Source organism: Heteronotia binoei, chromosome 8, assembly GCF_032191835.1.
Source record: "Heteronotia binoei isolate CCM8104 ecotype False Entrance Well chromosome 8, APGP_CSIRO_Hbin_v1, whole genome shotgun sequence".
Lineage (NCBI taxonomy): Eukaryota > Metazoa > Chordata > Lepidosauria > Squamata > Gekkonidae > Heteronotia > Heteronotia binoei.
The window spans coordinates 92,161,957-92,177,406 of NC_083230.1; the positions used below are offsets into that span (position 1 = coordinate 92,161,957).

General features: G+C 43.8%; 1 protein-coding gene across 1 annotated transcript in view; it reads right to left on the bottom strand.

Annotated features, from left to right (window-relative positions):
- TXNRD1 (thioredoxin reductase 1) overlaps positions 1–15,450 on the bottom strand; it is a 95,454-nt gene that overhangs the window by 65,414 nt on the left and 14,590 nt on the right. The window contains exon 2 of the mRNA XM_060245586.1: positions 5,396–5,589. Coding sequence (XP_060101569.1) covers positions 5,396–5,434 — 39 coding nt within the window. The 5' untranslated portion in view covers positions 5,435–5,589. The remainder of the gene's footprint in view (positions 1–5,395; positions 5,590–15,450) is intronic.

A 15,450-nucleotide genomic window follows, 5' to 3' on the forward strand; every position in this document is an offset into this window, starting at 1 on the left:
TTTTGGTGTTAGACAGCTGTTAAAAGCAGGACCAGTAAAATGGTGCCAAGTTCATAGTACATTTCTTCCAGTGCTGTTGAGATATATCGCAGTAATCTCCAATAATCTCTTTCTGCCCCACACCTCTTACTCTCACTCACTCACACAGAAATCTCATAGAAGGCCAGCTGCCTACAACTGGGGGTGCCAACTTTTCATTGGCAGAGCTCCTATGTCTGCAACAACAGTATGATGAACAGAAAAGTTTCATCCAGCAAAAATTTATTTATTTATTTATTTATTACTTTGCATTTATATCCCGCCCTCTCCGCAAGCGGACTCAGGGCGGCTTACAGTATCATAAAAACAATCAATTCCATAAAACATATAAAACCATAATACATTTATCAGTTTAAAACTATTATGCTATCTCCTTCTCCTTCTCCTGGAAGAAGGGAAAGGGAGGGGAGGGGAGGGGAGGGGAGGGGAGGGGAGGAAAGGGAAGGGAAGGGAAGGAAGGGAAGGGAAGGGAAGGGAAGGGAAGGAAGGGAAGGGAAGGGAAGGGAAAGGAAAGGAAAGGAAAGGAAAGGAAAGGAAAGGAAAGGAAAGGAAAGGAAAGGAAAGGAAAGGAAAGGAAAGGAAAGGAAAGGAAAGGAAAGGAAAGGAAAGGAAAGGAAAGGAAAGGAAAGGAAAGGAAAGGAAAGGAAAGGAAAGGAAAGGAAAGGAAAGGAAAGGAAAGGAAAGGAGGGGAAAGGGAAGGGGAAAGGGAAGGGGAAAGGGAAGGGGAAAGGGAAAGGGAAGGGGAAAGGGAAGGGGAAAGGGAAAGGGAAAGGGAAAGGGAAAGGGAAAGGGAAAGGGAAAGGGAAGGAAAGGCAGAACATAAACATAAGAGGAGACATGTTGGATCAGGCCAGTGGACTATCCAGTCCAAAATTCCCTCATACAATGCCCAAAAAGCACCAGAATGTCCACCTGTGGGGCCAGGGCACTAGAAGCCCCTCCCACTGTTGCTTCCCCCCCCCCCCAGCACCAAGAATACAGACAGAGCATCACTTTCAGGGAAAGAAAGAAAGAAGGGGGGCAAAGAAAAAAAAAGCCTTCCTCACCATCAGATGATCCCAGCCATCAAAAATTCTGCCCAGGGGCCATTTGGTAAAAAAAACAGCTACTGGAATGCCCACTCCCCAGCCCTCCTGGCTGAAACACACACACACACCCTTCTTTGCTGCCCAGGCCTCCCGGGGAAATCTCCCCAAAAGAATATACTGCAACGCACATGAAAGCTCATACCTTGAAGAACACTTCATGGGTCTAAAGTGCCAATAGATGCCAGCTTTTCTCTCAAACACTGGGAGCGGGGGAGAAGGAAGGAGAGGCAGCCCAGCTCCTCTCTGCACAACACAGAGATGGGGCGGGGCTAGCTTTGCTGGGGGTGGGGCTAGCTTTAGCTTTTCTTGTGACCTGGTAGTGAGGCTCTCAGTGGCCCGGTACCGGGTCACGACCCTGCAAATGGGAAACACTGTTCTATGGGGTTAGACCAGGCCTCTGGAGAACAGGTCTACCCTCCCCTTTCCACTATAATGGCAGACCTGTCCTCCAGAGAACAGGTCTACCCATCCATTTCCACTATATTGATACACATGTCCACTGGAAAACAGGTTTACCCACCTCAGTCCACTATATTGGTAGACCTGGCTTCAGACTGTTGCCCTGTGCCAAACCTCAGAAAACATACCAGCGCTTAGGGTGGGAGGAATGCTTGCAGGCGGCTTTGGTTTGTGTTTTTTTAAAGTGAAATATGACAAATTTACAGGTCAAGAGGTGGAATAATCACTGTCAGAAGAACCTTGCCTAACCTAACAAAGAAGAAGTTGCTTAAATGTTATCAACCTGCCCAAGCTATTTATTTATTCAAATATTTATATCCCACTTTTACTGTGACTCAAAGGCAGCTTACAAATCATACTGAAAAGCATAATAGGAGTGTGCAAAAATACCCAATCTACCCTGCTCTATTATAGCCTATGGGGACCATTACAGTCAATGGGCCCCAGAGCCTACAATGGAGAATCAATCCACGGGGCATCTGGGGCTTTGGAGGGGGGGCTGTTTTTTGAAGTAGAGGCACCAAATTTGCAGCATAGTTTCAAAAAGATTGGACCAAGGGGTCCAATACTATGGGCCCCAGAAGGAGGTGCCCCCATCCTCCATTGTTTCTAAGGGAGGGAACTAATGCTTGTGAGCTGGAAGCTAAAATCCCTGAGCAACCAACTAAAATTTTGTGCACCAGCACCCCCTAGCGCAGCTTAGAAGGAACATTGGAACCAGTCTCTGTAATGGCAACCATCCTTCCACCCCACGGCAACCTCACATTTAAGTTTTTCCCCACTCTGGATATCCACCAGAGATCCTTGTAATTGGAGAAGCTAAAGATTGAATGTGGGACTTGTAGGGGTGGCCACACTGTGGCTTGGGAGGCACATGTGGCTCTTTCACACATATCGCAGGGCTCCTGGAGGTCAAAGAGGAATGCAGGCTTGTTCTCAAGTAAGCATGCTTAGCATTGGAATCTCAGTCAGCCTCTGAGTGCTGACCCATAGGTAGGTGACTACTTCCACAGCACGTGAAGTGGGGAAGGAGAGGGAAATAGGCAGGCTTGCAAGCTCTTCATCACAGAGGTTGCCTGGAGACCTAGAGTGGGGAAAGAGAGCACAAGAGCCAAGAGAGCCACAGGAAGGAGGGGCGGAATTAAATAGGGTGGTGCAGGGTTCCTCAGTTTTGTAGCTCTTGTAGGAGCTGTAATTATTAACCCTGCTGTCAAGGCAAAGAGAGATGCATAATGATGCAAACGGTAGTCAATTTTTTATATGGCGCATGTGTGTTTCCTTCTACTGGTGCCAAAAAACAATTCCCTAACATTTCCCTATGTTGGTCTTATGTGGACTGTTATTCACAGCTTTTGTTTGTTTGTTTGTTTTTAAAGTCTCCTGGCATGGTCATGTTCTAAAGTACATATATACATATTTTATCTTTCTGCTAAAAGAAAGTATTAAGAGTTTTAATAAAGATGTGTGTGTAATATTTGTTCGTGTCTTGAGGCTCTCAAACATCTGATGTTTATTCTATGTGGCTCTTATGTTAAGCAAATCTGGCCTCCCCTGATGCAAAGCATATTGCTCTGTTACTGAGATAAGGCCTCATTCCCAAAGTATCATTCCTCTGAATATTTTACTTTCAAAACTGTTTGTCTTGCCCTGCCCTCAGCCACTTCTAGTAGAAAGGGATTTGCAAAAACAGACAAGCACTGTTTTGTGCTAGATTTGTGCTAGAAATTCAGTAAATATGTTGGTTTGCAGATTTATGTGCCATTCGACACCAAAGCTCACAGTTCTTATAAAAGTATATTACAATATATATGGAGGAGGGAAATTTCTGAGAAGCATTAAACAAATGACACATACAAAAAAAAAAAAACAAGCTGCGAGCTTTCTCCAAGAAGATGAGGCTCAAGTTAATTAAACCCAATGAGAACACATAAAAACTGCCAAACCTGCCAGAAGATTGTAGAGATCAGCAAGTTCACATGAAAGTTTTCATACTAGATTCAGATGCCAAGAGACATGGCAGAGAGCCAGTTTGTGTAATGGTTAAGTGTGTGGACTCTTATCTGGGAGAACCAGGTTTGATTCCCCACTTCTCCACATGCACCTGCTGGAATGTAGAGCAGGCAGCCAGCCAGCCACCAGGAGCTTTGCCACACCCCCAGCAGCTCTCATTAACCCCTGGAGAAGCCCGCACCACCCTTTCTCCTAATGTGATTTTGGGGGTGGGTGGCTTGCTGGCCTTTTGACCTGGCGGGGGGGGGGCAAAGAGAGCACCAGGTGAGCGAAGCCTGCTTGGGCTGGCTGGATCTCTAGCCAACCTAATCAGGTCTCACTCACCTGGGGCTCTCCTTTCTTGCCTCAGGTTGCTTTTGGCTGATGAGGGGATAGCATATGCTAATGAGTTATGCTAATGAGCTCCACCACCTATTTTTCTACAAAATGACCCCTGACCTTAACAATAAACTTGAACTGACAGGGGTTTACAAAATCATGCATGGGATAGAGAAGGTAGAGAAAGAAGTACTTTTTTTCACCCAAAGAGTAATTTACATATAGAATTTACCACTGATCCATCAGTGGCTATTAGCTACAAGATACAGATGGAACACTATGTCAGGGGCAGTGATGGGGGGGGGGGCAACAGTAGGAGGGCTTCTGGAGTTCTGGCCCTGCTGCTGGACCTCCTGAGGGCAGCTGGATTTTGGCCACTGCGTGACACAGTGTTGAACAGGATGGGCCACTGGCTTCATTGATCCAGCATGGCTTCTCTTATGTTCTTATGCTATGCTGCAAGGGAACTTTCTTCTTGCACTCTTATACAAACCAATAAAGGCATGGTGCATAAAGGATTGTAGGCAAAGGTCTCATTTGGTCTCATCCTAGAGGGCCACTGCCAGTCTACACATCTCTAACTGAGGACCTCAACACAATCAGACCAGTTGATAGTCACATCACTCTGTGACCGATAACACTGAGCAGATATGAAGCAAACAACTAGAAGAAGTCATGAACGTGAAAAGAATTTCAGTGAAATGGTTCTTTGACCCAGAAATTTAGGACACGCAGCATGGGTAGGAAAGTTTAGAACAAGTGCAAAGGAAGGAGCAGGCCAGAAATGAAAAAGAGAGGATGGACAGATATTATGTAGACTAAGCTAAGAGGAGGGGGAAGAGATGCAGCTAAGGTTTTAACCCCCACCATTCCTTTATGTTAGGGAATACAAAAGCTGCAAAGACACTAGTTATTGTGAGGGAGATAACAATGGTAATGGCAAGCTCCATGAATATGCCTGGCCATTAAACACACCTTTTAAAAAAGGTAAGTGATGACTATCTCAAAATGTTCTCCTTCTGTTCTTTGCTCTATAGTGGATTGAGGTCTTAGCCTGAAACTGAAGGCAGGTGTGTGTTACATCAGCTGGCTTACCTCTTGAGATATTCACAATATCCCTAATCTTTGGAGCTGCTGTTCAAGTCCATTTTAAAAAATTAATTTTCAATAAGGTGCCAAATAAAGAGATAAAATCTCTATGGTGCCATATAAAGAGATAAAATCGCTATGAAAAAGGTAGTCTTAACTTACAGTTTTATGGGTCTTCCTCATGTATATTCACCAAAATGTTCATGATTTAAGGATAACTACATTTTATGAGCACTGGAAAATTATTTTACAATAAGTTATGTATGCCTTCACATTTGTGTTCATAAATAATCAAGCAAGCAAAAACAGCCAGTTGTATTGATGGCTAAAACTTATCAATACGTTTACCTTTTCACCTACTGAACCGTCTGCTTGAAAAAGTAACCCATTACCTCAGAACAGAACTTGCAAGTGGTATTGCTGAAGATCATAACATTGTTTTTATCTATGAGTGCCTGGATCTTTAATTTCAAGTCTTCATTTTTAACGGTAGCTTCTGTGTTCTTCTTTGAGCCGTAAACTGTAGGGGGCTTTGTGCAGCAAGTTTTGGGTGTCTCCCGAAGAGCAGGGTGATAATCTTTTCTTGCTATAAGGAACAGAAATTATATTGTACAAACAGTGTAGAGTAGAGGTTCACAGGTAATACAGAAGTTAATGATTAATTTTCAGTGTTTCAAGAACCATCTTATCCTGTGTAAATCTACCAATTCACTTAGGTTATTATTTTAATTTGTCCAATGCCCAAAGTGCAGCAAGTAGCTGCATTAGATGATCTAAGGAATATACCAGCACATTTTCAAAAACCTGTTTCTGGTGTTCATAGAGACCACAATGCACCAGACACTTGAACAAGGGCAGAAGTCACAACTCACTTGGGCAAGGCACTCTATTTCTGAGCAGGGGTGTCAAACATATGGCCCGGGGGCCGAATTAGGCCCCCGGAGGGCTCCTATCAGGTCCCCAAGCAACTGGCTGTCATCTACTTCCTTCTCCCTTCCTCTTGCTTCCTTCTGCGTAACAGCTTGCTTTGCCAGGCTTGCTCAACTGCACAGGAGCTGCAGAGCAAAACCTTTGTTTTCTCCATTGGCTGAGGCTCCTCTTTTGGGGAAGAATGGTGGGGAAGGAATAGCTTGCTTTGCCAGGCTCTCTCAATTGCACAGCAAAGCTACTGAGTCAGACCTCTCTTCCTTTTACGGGCTGAGGGTCCTCCCCCTCTTGGTTCCTTGGAAGGAAAGGAAGAAAAGAGGCAGAGCTTCCTTTGTCCAGTTCCCTGGATTACACGGGAGAGATACAAAAAAAGCACCATTAAGACCGAGTGCTAATGTTTTAAGTTTTTTTTTTAAAAAAAATACTTTGTGTTTGTCTGTGTCCTTTATAAAGTTTATTTTCTGCTACCTAATCTTAAATTGGTACACACATGGCCTGGCCCAACATGGCCAACCCAACAAGGTCTCATTTATGTCAGATCCAGCCCTCATAGCAAATGAGTTTGACACCCCTGACTTAGAGGTTCAGATATTGTGAATTTAAAAAAACCTGGTGTTCAGACCAGTGTTCCCTCTAAGCTGAGCTAGTGTGAACTAGCTCACAGTTTTTGAGCCTCCAGCTCACACATTTTTGCCTTAGCTCAGGAAAAATGGCCCCAGAGCAAGCTAATTTATCCAGTAGCTCACAAATTTAATGCCAGTGCCTCACAAAGTAGAATTTTTGCTCTCAAGACTCCACAGCTTAAAGGGAGTACTGATTCAGACCCAGTCAAGGCTTTGAAATGCTGAATGGAAATCAGCTTGGAAATTACAGATTATTTTTAGGGTGGATTCCATGATGTACCTGAGTGACAGTCCTTGGGACATGTCCAGTTTTCCCCTAGGCCAAACTCTGCAACATGAACATGATGTCCAAAGCCAGCTTTAATCACAGCAAGCTGAATACTACAGTAAAGCATCACTTGCCTCTGTTTTGATAGTGCCATACATGATTGCAGCCAATTTGCTGTCAGGTGTATGGGGATTTAGTTGTTCAGCTCCAATTAAAGTTAATGGGGATGTTTTTCATGAGACTAAATAAATTAGATGTTAACCTCAAGACATTTCCAGAAATATTCACATTACCAATTAAGCCCTTAATACCACATAGAGCACAAAGGAATCCTGTATTTCCTGAAAACTTCTTACCCTTTTGGGGTCTAAGCAGAAGTGTTCCAAGCTCAGAGGTAGATTCTAAATGGATTCTTATTTTCTCATGGGGATTCTCCGAGTATGCATTGTAATTAGAAGGTAAAGATCAACTGCAGTCCATTAGTGGATTGCTGATCAATTTTTGTGGGCCCTACAGCACCTGTTGTTTGTTAGGGTTGTTATTAAGAATACTAACTTAGGTGAAGTTTGGCCTGATACATCAAATAATTCAAATTTTAATAAAAATTAATTAGACAATGCAAGACTGTAGTCAGCTGCCTCCTGGTAAGTAGATTAGTCTGATCATGAGAAGGTGCCTAGAACTTCAATCACCTTCTAAAGTTTCTATTGACACCAGCATTCCCTCTAAGCTGAGGAAGTGTGAGCTAGCTCACAGATTTTTAGCCTCCAGCTCACACTAATTTATTCAGTAGCTCACAACTTTAATGACAGTAGATCACAAAGTAGAATTTTTGCTCACAAGTCTCTGCAGCTTAGAGGGAACATTGATTGAAACTTGCTGACAATTAAAAGTGTCCCTCCTTCTTGATTTTTTCACTCCCTCCTCGTTTATCATTGTCAAGGAGAATCTACAGTGAATGATAGCTCATAAAGTGGTCAAGCATGCTTCCAAAGCACATCTGAAATCCAGACAAATTTGGCTTGTGCTGATATACAGAGGGACAGACAAACATTTCTTTCCCTGACAGATGAGGGTAGAAATTACAAGTTATTAAATGTTAGTCAACACTTCATTCCCCCAGCTGCCATGCATATTAGTGCCACTGAGCATCACCTGTAATGTTATGAGAGCTATTCAAATAAAAGCCCAGAAATAGTTTCACGTACGGCAGCCCCAATTGCATTTATCCACAAAGAAAACTACCCTTATGTTTCCTGCTCATGCAGTAGTAAATGATAAAGATTTGGGAGTTGTCTGCCCTTTACTTGGATTGTTTATATGAAAAGAGGCTGAAGTTCTAAATCAAGCATAGATATATAACTGAAAGGGAAGTGTGAATGAACACAATCGTTTCTACTTAGCATTTATACACTCGTCAACACATAATGCAGTCCTAAACAGAGTATAAACTTCAACAGACTATGAAGGACTGCTCAGGATTGTGCTGAAAAAAGTCCAGGGAAGGGGTGGCCAAACCTGTTTAATGTAAGAGCTGCACAGAATAAACGTCAGATGTTCGAGAGCTGCAGGCAGGCAGGAAGGAAGGCAAATAGGGAAAGATAAATGGAAAAAAAGCAACTTTAACTTTGAATGCATTGGCTTGGAGAAGTGATTTTAAGAGACAAATGCCTTCTCCAAGCCGGCCGATGGGGTGGTGGGGCTTTAAGAGCCACACAATATGTGTGAAAGAGCCACATGTGGCTCCTGAGCCACAGTTTTGCAACCCCTGGTCCAGGGGAACCTTAAAGACTAACAATATATTTCAATGTTTATTTAGAAAACTTTAATGTTGCCTCTCCAGGAGCTCTAAGGTGGTTTACAAAATAAAAATAGTAAAAAACAAACATTAAAAGATATTAAAATCCAGCATTAAAACCCCAGTGCAGCATAACAATGTAGACCATAAAAACAAACCTCTGATAGTGTAAAGTAGCAGTTGCCTCTGTTACTGTATTACTCCTAAAAAGTTGGCAAAGATGAACAATAAGATGCCAGATAAATGTTGGAAATGTAAAAAATGTGAAGGTTCTTTCTACCATATGTGGTGGACTTGTGAAAGAGCGAAAAAGTATTGGCAGATGATTCAACAAGAGATTTCTAAGATCTTGGGATATGAATTTAACAAAGTTGCAGAGATTTTTCTGTTGGGATTACAAATGGAAAAATTTCTAAAAGAAGATAGGACTTTAATCTGGTACTTGCTCTCAGCTGCTAGGACATTGTATGCGCAGTTGTGGAAGCAAGAAAAAACACCAGAGAAATGAGATTGGATTGTAAAAGTTATGACATGGAGTGAAATGGACAAGTTAACAAGAACCTTAAGAGACTATGATTTACAAGTATTTAAGATGGAGTGGAAAAAGTTCAGAAGATACGTAGAAAAAGAGTGGAAAATAAAAGGACATTGGACAATTTTTGATAATGACCAAGTATAAGAGGGAGGAGGATATTAATTTTGGTTCTTATTAATTAAGGGTACCTTTAATATTAAGATTTTAAGTATATAACACCAGCAGGGGTCAAGTAACGGGGGGAGGGGTGGGTAGAAAGTAATATATGGGATAGATTAAAAAAAAGTAATTATTAATGATGTAAGAAATTGAAATTTATTACCATATGTTGCTAATGAAATTGTTTGAAACATAAAAAGTAACAGTTGCCTATATGGTCGAGGACCTGCCTACCTGAAGGACCATCTCTCCCCATACGAACCCCAGAGAGCACTGAGGTCAGTGGGAAAGAACCAACTAACTATCCCCAGGCCGAAGGCAAAATTAAAGAATACTCGTATACGGGCCTTCTCTATTGCAGCTCCACACGTATGGAACCAGCTCCTGGAAGAAGTGCGGGCGCTGCGGAGCCTTGAACAGTTCCGCAGGGCCTGCAAGACCATCCTCTTTAGGATCCTCTTTACCTGATTGAATACTGATGGATTCGCCTTAAGTGATTTCTGCCATCATACTTACATTTAACAGAATAGCACCAGATAGGGTTGCCAAGTCCAACCCCAGAAATATCTGGGGACTTTGGGGGTGGAGCCAGGAGACTTTGGGGGTGGAGCCAGGAGACACTGGGGTGGAGCTAGGGGGGAGGGGGGAAACGGCGCCGGGGAGCGTGGTGAGCCGCCCCACAGCTGCCGCCTCTTCTCCGCTCGCCGTGGCTGCTCCTCCGAGATGGGCTCAGGCTGAGCTCATCTCGGAGGAGCAGCCACGGCGAGCAGAGAAGAGGCGGCAGCAGCACGGCAGCCTTGCCCGCTCCACCTCTGGGGTGGAAGCGGAGGGGTGTGTGGAGGTGGGCCGGGGCGTGGCGACCTGCAAGTCCGGGTCCTAGAAGGGCCCGGATTCGTGGCTTGCCATGCTCCTGGCCTGCCTCGCCCTCCCCTGCGCTGCTGCCGCCTCTCAGCTGCTCCTCCAAGATGGGCTCAGCCTGGGCCCATCTCGGAGGAGCAGCTGCGGTGGGCGGGGAGGGTGCGGCAGCGGCGCAGTGCGGCGGCCTTGCCCGCTCCAGGATCGGGCGGCTCGCCATGCTCCCTGGCGCCATTTCCCCCCTCCCCCCGCTTCCGTTTTTTTTGGTGAGCGGGGGAAGAGGGTGGAAATTCTGGGGTCCCCCGCCAGGGCGGGAGGGTTGGGAAGCCTAGCACCAAAAATGTTAATTTTAAATTGGAATGTTTTAAGTGACTGTTGATTTTAAATTTATGTATAACCTATTGTATGGATTGATATGTTGTTAGCTGCCCTGAGCCTGCTTCAGCGGGGAGGGCGGGATATAAATAAAATGTTGTTGTTGTTGTTGTTATTATTATTATTATTATTATTATTATTATTATTATTATTATTATTATTATTATTATTATTATTATTATTATTATTATTATTATTATTATTATTATTATTATTATTGTTATTATAGTGTCCCTGAGAAAGAGCAATGTAGGTGCCAGGAAGGCCTCAAGGGAAAAGGTGTTGCACAAGTGAGGTGCCACTACTGAAAAGCCCTGTCTCTGCTTGCCACCCACCTCAACTCTGAAGGTGAGAGAGCACAGAGAGCAGACCTTATGAAGCTGCTCTTAACTAACAGGCTGGATAATACAGGAGGAGACAGCCCTGCAAGAACCCTGCCCCAAGCTGTTTATGGCTTTTATGGTAAGAACCAGCAATTTGAATTGTTCCTGGAAACAAATGGGCAGCCAGTGAAGATCTTTCAATATCAAGGTGAAATGATCCACCCCTGATAAGAGCCTGGCTGCTGCATTTTTATGAGGTGAAGTTTCTGAAGCATTTTCAAAAGCAAGGCAACATGAACTGTGTTACAGTAATCCAACCTGAATGTAATCAGAGCATGGATCACCATGGCCAGATAATGCTGCTGGCTGTTTATCAGCCAAAGCTGATAAAAGGCATTCTGTGCCAATAGAGGAGATTTTGGTCACCAACTGTAGGTCAGGATCCAGTATTACCACCAAGCTATAATGCTGCTCCTTCAGAGGAACTGCAACCCACTGACTCCTCAGTCCTCAAGTAGCTTTGTAATTGACCAGCAGCACCTCAGTCCTATCCAAACTGAGTTTCAATGTATTGACCCTCATCCCTCTCTCCAGACATCTGTTTTAGGCCTTCCATGAGACATGATGATGATATTGGATTTATTTCCCGCCCTCCACTCCAAATCTCAAAGTCTCAGAATGGCTCACAATCTCCTTCACCTTCCTCCCCCACAACAGACACCCTGTGAGGTGGGTGGGGCTGGAGAGGGCTCTCACAGCAGCTGCCCATTCAAGGACAACCTCTGCCAGAGCTATGGCTGACCCAAGGCCATTCCAGCAGCTGCAAGTGGAGGGGTAGGGAATCAAACCTGGTTCTCCCAGATAAGAGTCCGCACACTTAACCACTACACCAAACTGGCTCTCATAAAAGCTTATATTGAATTAAATTGTTCTTAGTGCCAGTATGGACTTTTGTTTTATTTTACTACTACAGACGAATATGGCTACCCCTTTATAACCACAGAAAAGAGTAAGAGCCCAGCAGCACCTTAAAGACTAACACAATTTGTGGCAGGGGTTGAACTTTCGTGAGTCACTGGCTACTCACTTCTTCAGATACAGCTAAAATGTGAGTCCATCCGTCCTCTATATTGGAAATTGGAATGATTTCAAATGCCAAATGTCATGACTGAGATGAGTGTGTGGAGAAGGACTACTGGCCATCAGCTCAGGGTGCGATGGGCAGCAATGGATGTCTGTTGTGCACTCAGCTCAACCCATGAGTGTGTATGGCAGTCTACAAACCAAGCTTGCTTCCAATGGTCACATGGACAACAAACTCTACTTTAGTTCAAATTCACATATTATTAACTTTCAGTTGCTTGCTTGATCAAAGGTCTACTCATGTAAGCAATGTAAGAATTCATGAATCTTGGCCACTGTAGCTAAGGCAGCTCCTGTGACATCCAAAGCAGAAAACAATCATGGAAGCAATGAAAAACCAACAATCTCTGTGTATATTACACTTGTTCACAGGAGTAGATTATTGTCCAAAAAAAGCAGCCAAAAGTAATGTGCCAGGGAACACCTGCATTGCTATGCTTCTAGGCAGGACAATACCTCAAAGGATATGGATGCAACAGTTGTTTAATAGCAGCTGTAAGAGACATTTTCTTATATGAAAAATAAATACTGTCTGTTTGTAATTCCATTGTGCTGTTAATCTAACAGCACCCAAACACTTTAATAAAAGAAACTTCATACTCTACCTTATACCTAATCTGTTCTCCCCAGACTGTGCCTTTATTGGTAATGTTTTAAAAAAACAACCAAAAAACCTGTTAACTCCACTCACTTGATTCCTGTTTGACACTGGTGGGTTCTCTCTGTTGAAAGATCTTAACACAACCACTTCCTTGACAGCATCCACAAAGCCAGCTGCATTTCCCTGTGTTTTTATTAGAACCAAAACAAACATTTAATAATGGCTTTTTAGCCTACCTTCAACTCTGTACTTAGCTCTTATGTATTACAGTTTCTGACTTTAAGTTCTACACTTTTACGTCCAACCTGTATGTTATAGCAACACAATTATATTCTCATGCCCAGGGCTTAAAAAAAAAAAAGCAGGAACACAGTTCCGGCTTGCTTGGAGTCAGAGAGTGTGGCCTAATATGCAAATGAGCTCTTCCTGGGCTTTTTGGATTGGATATTGGATTTATATCCCACTCTATACTCTGAATCTCAGAGTCTCAGAGTGGTCACAATCTCCTATGCCTTCCCCCCACCACACACACAACTGACACCCTGTGAGGTAGGTGAGGCTGAGAGTTTTCACAGCAGCTGCTCTTTCAAGGACAACTCATATGAAAGCTCTGGCTGACCCAAGCCCATTCCAGCAGGTGCAAGTAGAGGAGTGGGGAATCAAACCCAATTCTCCCAGATAAGAGTGCACACACTTAACCACTACACCAAACTGGCTTTCAGTTTTCTACAAAAAAGCCCTGTGTGAAACAATGGTGACACCAGGGAGTGTGGGATAATATGCTAGGCTTTTTCTACCAAAAAACCCCCAAAACCCTGCTCATGCCAATTAAAATATCACAAAAGTCCCAGTAGCTCTAGGGGGGGTGAAAGACCACTGCCAGAGACCTGGGTCATGGAAACTGAGGGGGAACCTGCCATGTGGAATTCCCATTGTGGCTACGCTTTCTCAACAGCTGCCCCAGCAGCAGGGAAACTATGCAAGCCTGTCCCTATGTTGAAATCACCATATTGTCCTCCTAGGCTGATGAGCAATAATGGAAGCCACAGCTCTCAGTTTACAAGACCTGACTGTGAAAGAGTGGGCATTCTGAAGGTCATCTGGTCACCATAAATCAGAAGTGACTTGACAGCACTCAAACACACACACACTTTTTTTTTTAACTTTGTCACACTGTGCGCAGTAGAAGGCAGAGCTGTGTTTGTTTTCCCTTTATGTCCTACAGCCAGCTCTGGTGTGGTGCCCTTTGGTCCTTCCTGCGTAGCCTCATAGCTTCCTATATGGGCAGGAGTGTTTGATTATCGTTTTTATCCCTCCCTTCCCCCAAGGAGCTCAGGGCAGCATACATGACTCTCCCATGCTCCATTTTATCCTCCACAACCATCTGAGGTAGAATAAACTGAGAGTGTGAGGATGACAGGCCCAAGGTTACCCAGTGAGCTTCACTGCTGGATGGAGATTAGAACCCAGATCTCCATCTCAAACTCTACCCCATTACTTTCACATGGGACCTCTGCAACTACAGTGTGGGTAGGTTTTAGCAATGTGCCTTATGGTAAGAACACTCCATGCCTGCATTGCTTACAGTAGAGGTGGATAAAGCCAGAGTCATCATACAAACTGCTCAATTCCAATTCCAATTTGCATTTTATATTTTGTGATGAGCAAACGCATAATGCCTTTGCATGCAAATCAATGCTACATAAGATGTTTGCGTACAACCAAACGGTTAGAATTGCCTTTTAATTATAATTAATTTACTTGAAATGAATTATCTCTGCTCCACCTTGAAGCATGTTTTGTGTGAGAGATTTTCCATTGGGAATCCAAAGCAACCACTGGCTGGAGTAATCAGATATAAGGAGGAGAGGAAATAACATCAACTGCAACAATTCAGAGCATGTATGGTTCCCATCTCTGGACTGGGAAACTCCTGGAGATTTTGGAGGTGGAGTCTGCCATAGTCTACCTACCAAAGCAGCCACTTACTGCAAAGGAACTGATATCTGTTATCTAAGGATGACAGCATCCAGATGGGACCTGGGGATTCCCAGAATTAAAGCTCATCTCCAGACTACAGAGGTTAGTTTCCCTGGAGACAATGGATGCTTTGGGGGGTGGACTCTATGGCTCTGTACCCACTGAGGTCCCTGTACCCCCAGGCTCCATCCTCAAATCTCCAGGAGTTTCCAGCCTGGTCACTCTACCCCCCTCTATCCTCTGCCAGTAGCCAGGGGAACCTGGCAACCTTGCTGTAACCTGGAGACCAGTTATAATTACGGGAGATCTCCAGCTGCTGCCTTGAGGCTGGCAACCCTACAAAAGCAGTAATTTAACATGACACTAGTATAATCAATCTATTTCCTATTGTTTTATTTTCTTCAAAGGAAATGCAATCTAAGGGTACAGCAAACTGTAGCAGAAGTGCTGGAGGGGGGGGCGTGATTAACTTTTCCCCAAGTAGGTCATTTTTATGCTCAAAACTGCCTTTTAACTGCAGCTCCTTCCCTACTTAAAAATGAGAAAACAGCCTAGAAGGGCGGTTTCGATCACACACACACAAAAATAACCTACCAAGACAGGATTAATCGCCTCCACCTCACCTCTTGTTGCTGTGGTCAACTTTGCAGTCCATAGCCACCGTACCTATTTAGATGTCACTAAATAAATGCTGGATGATAAACGCTGAACTAGAACTGCAAGAGTTTGGTTTTTTTGTAAAGGCCTCTCTTTGCTTCAATCCCACATCCAGCCTGCACTGTCCTTAATCCCAAACAGAAGATCAGAACAAGCTGCCCTGAAAGGTAGCTTCAATGTAGCACAGAGGATCCACTTATCCC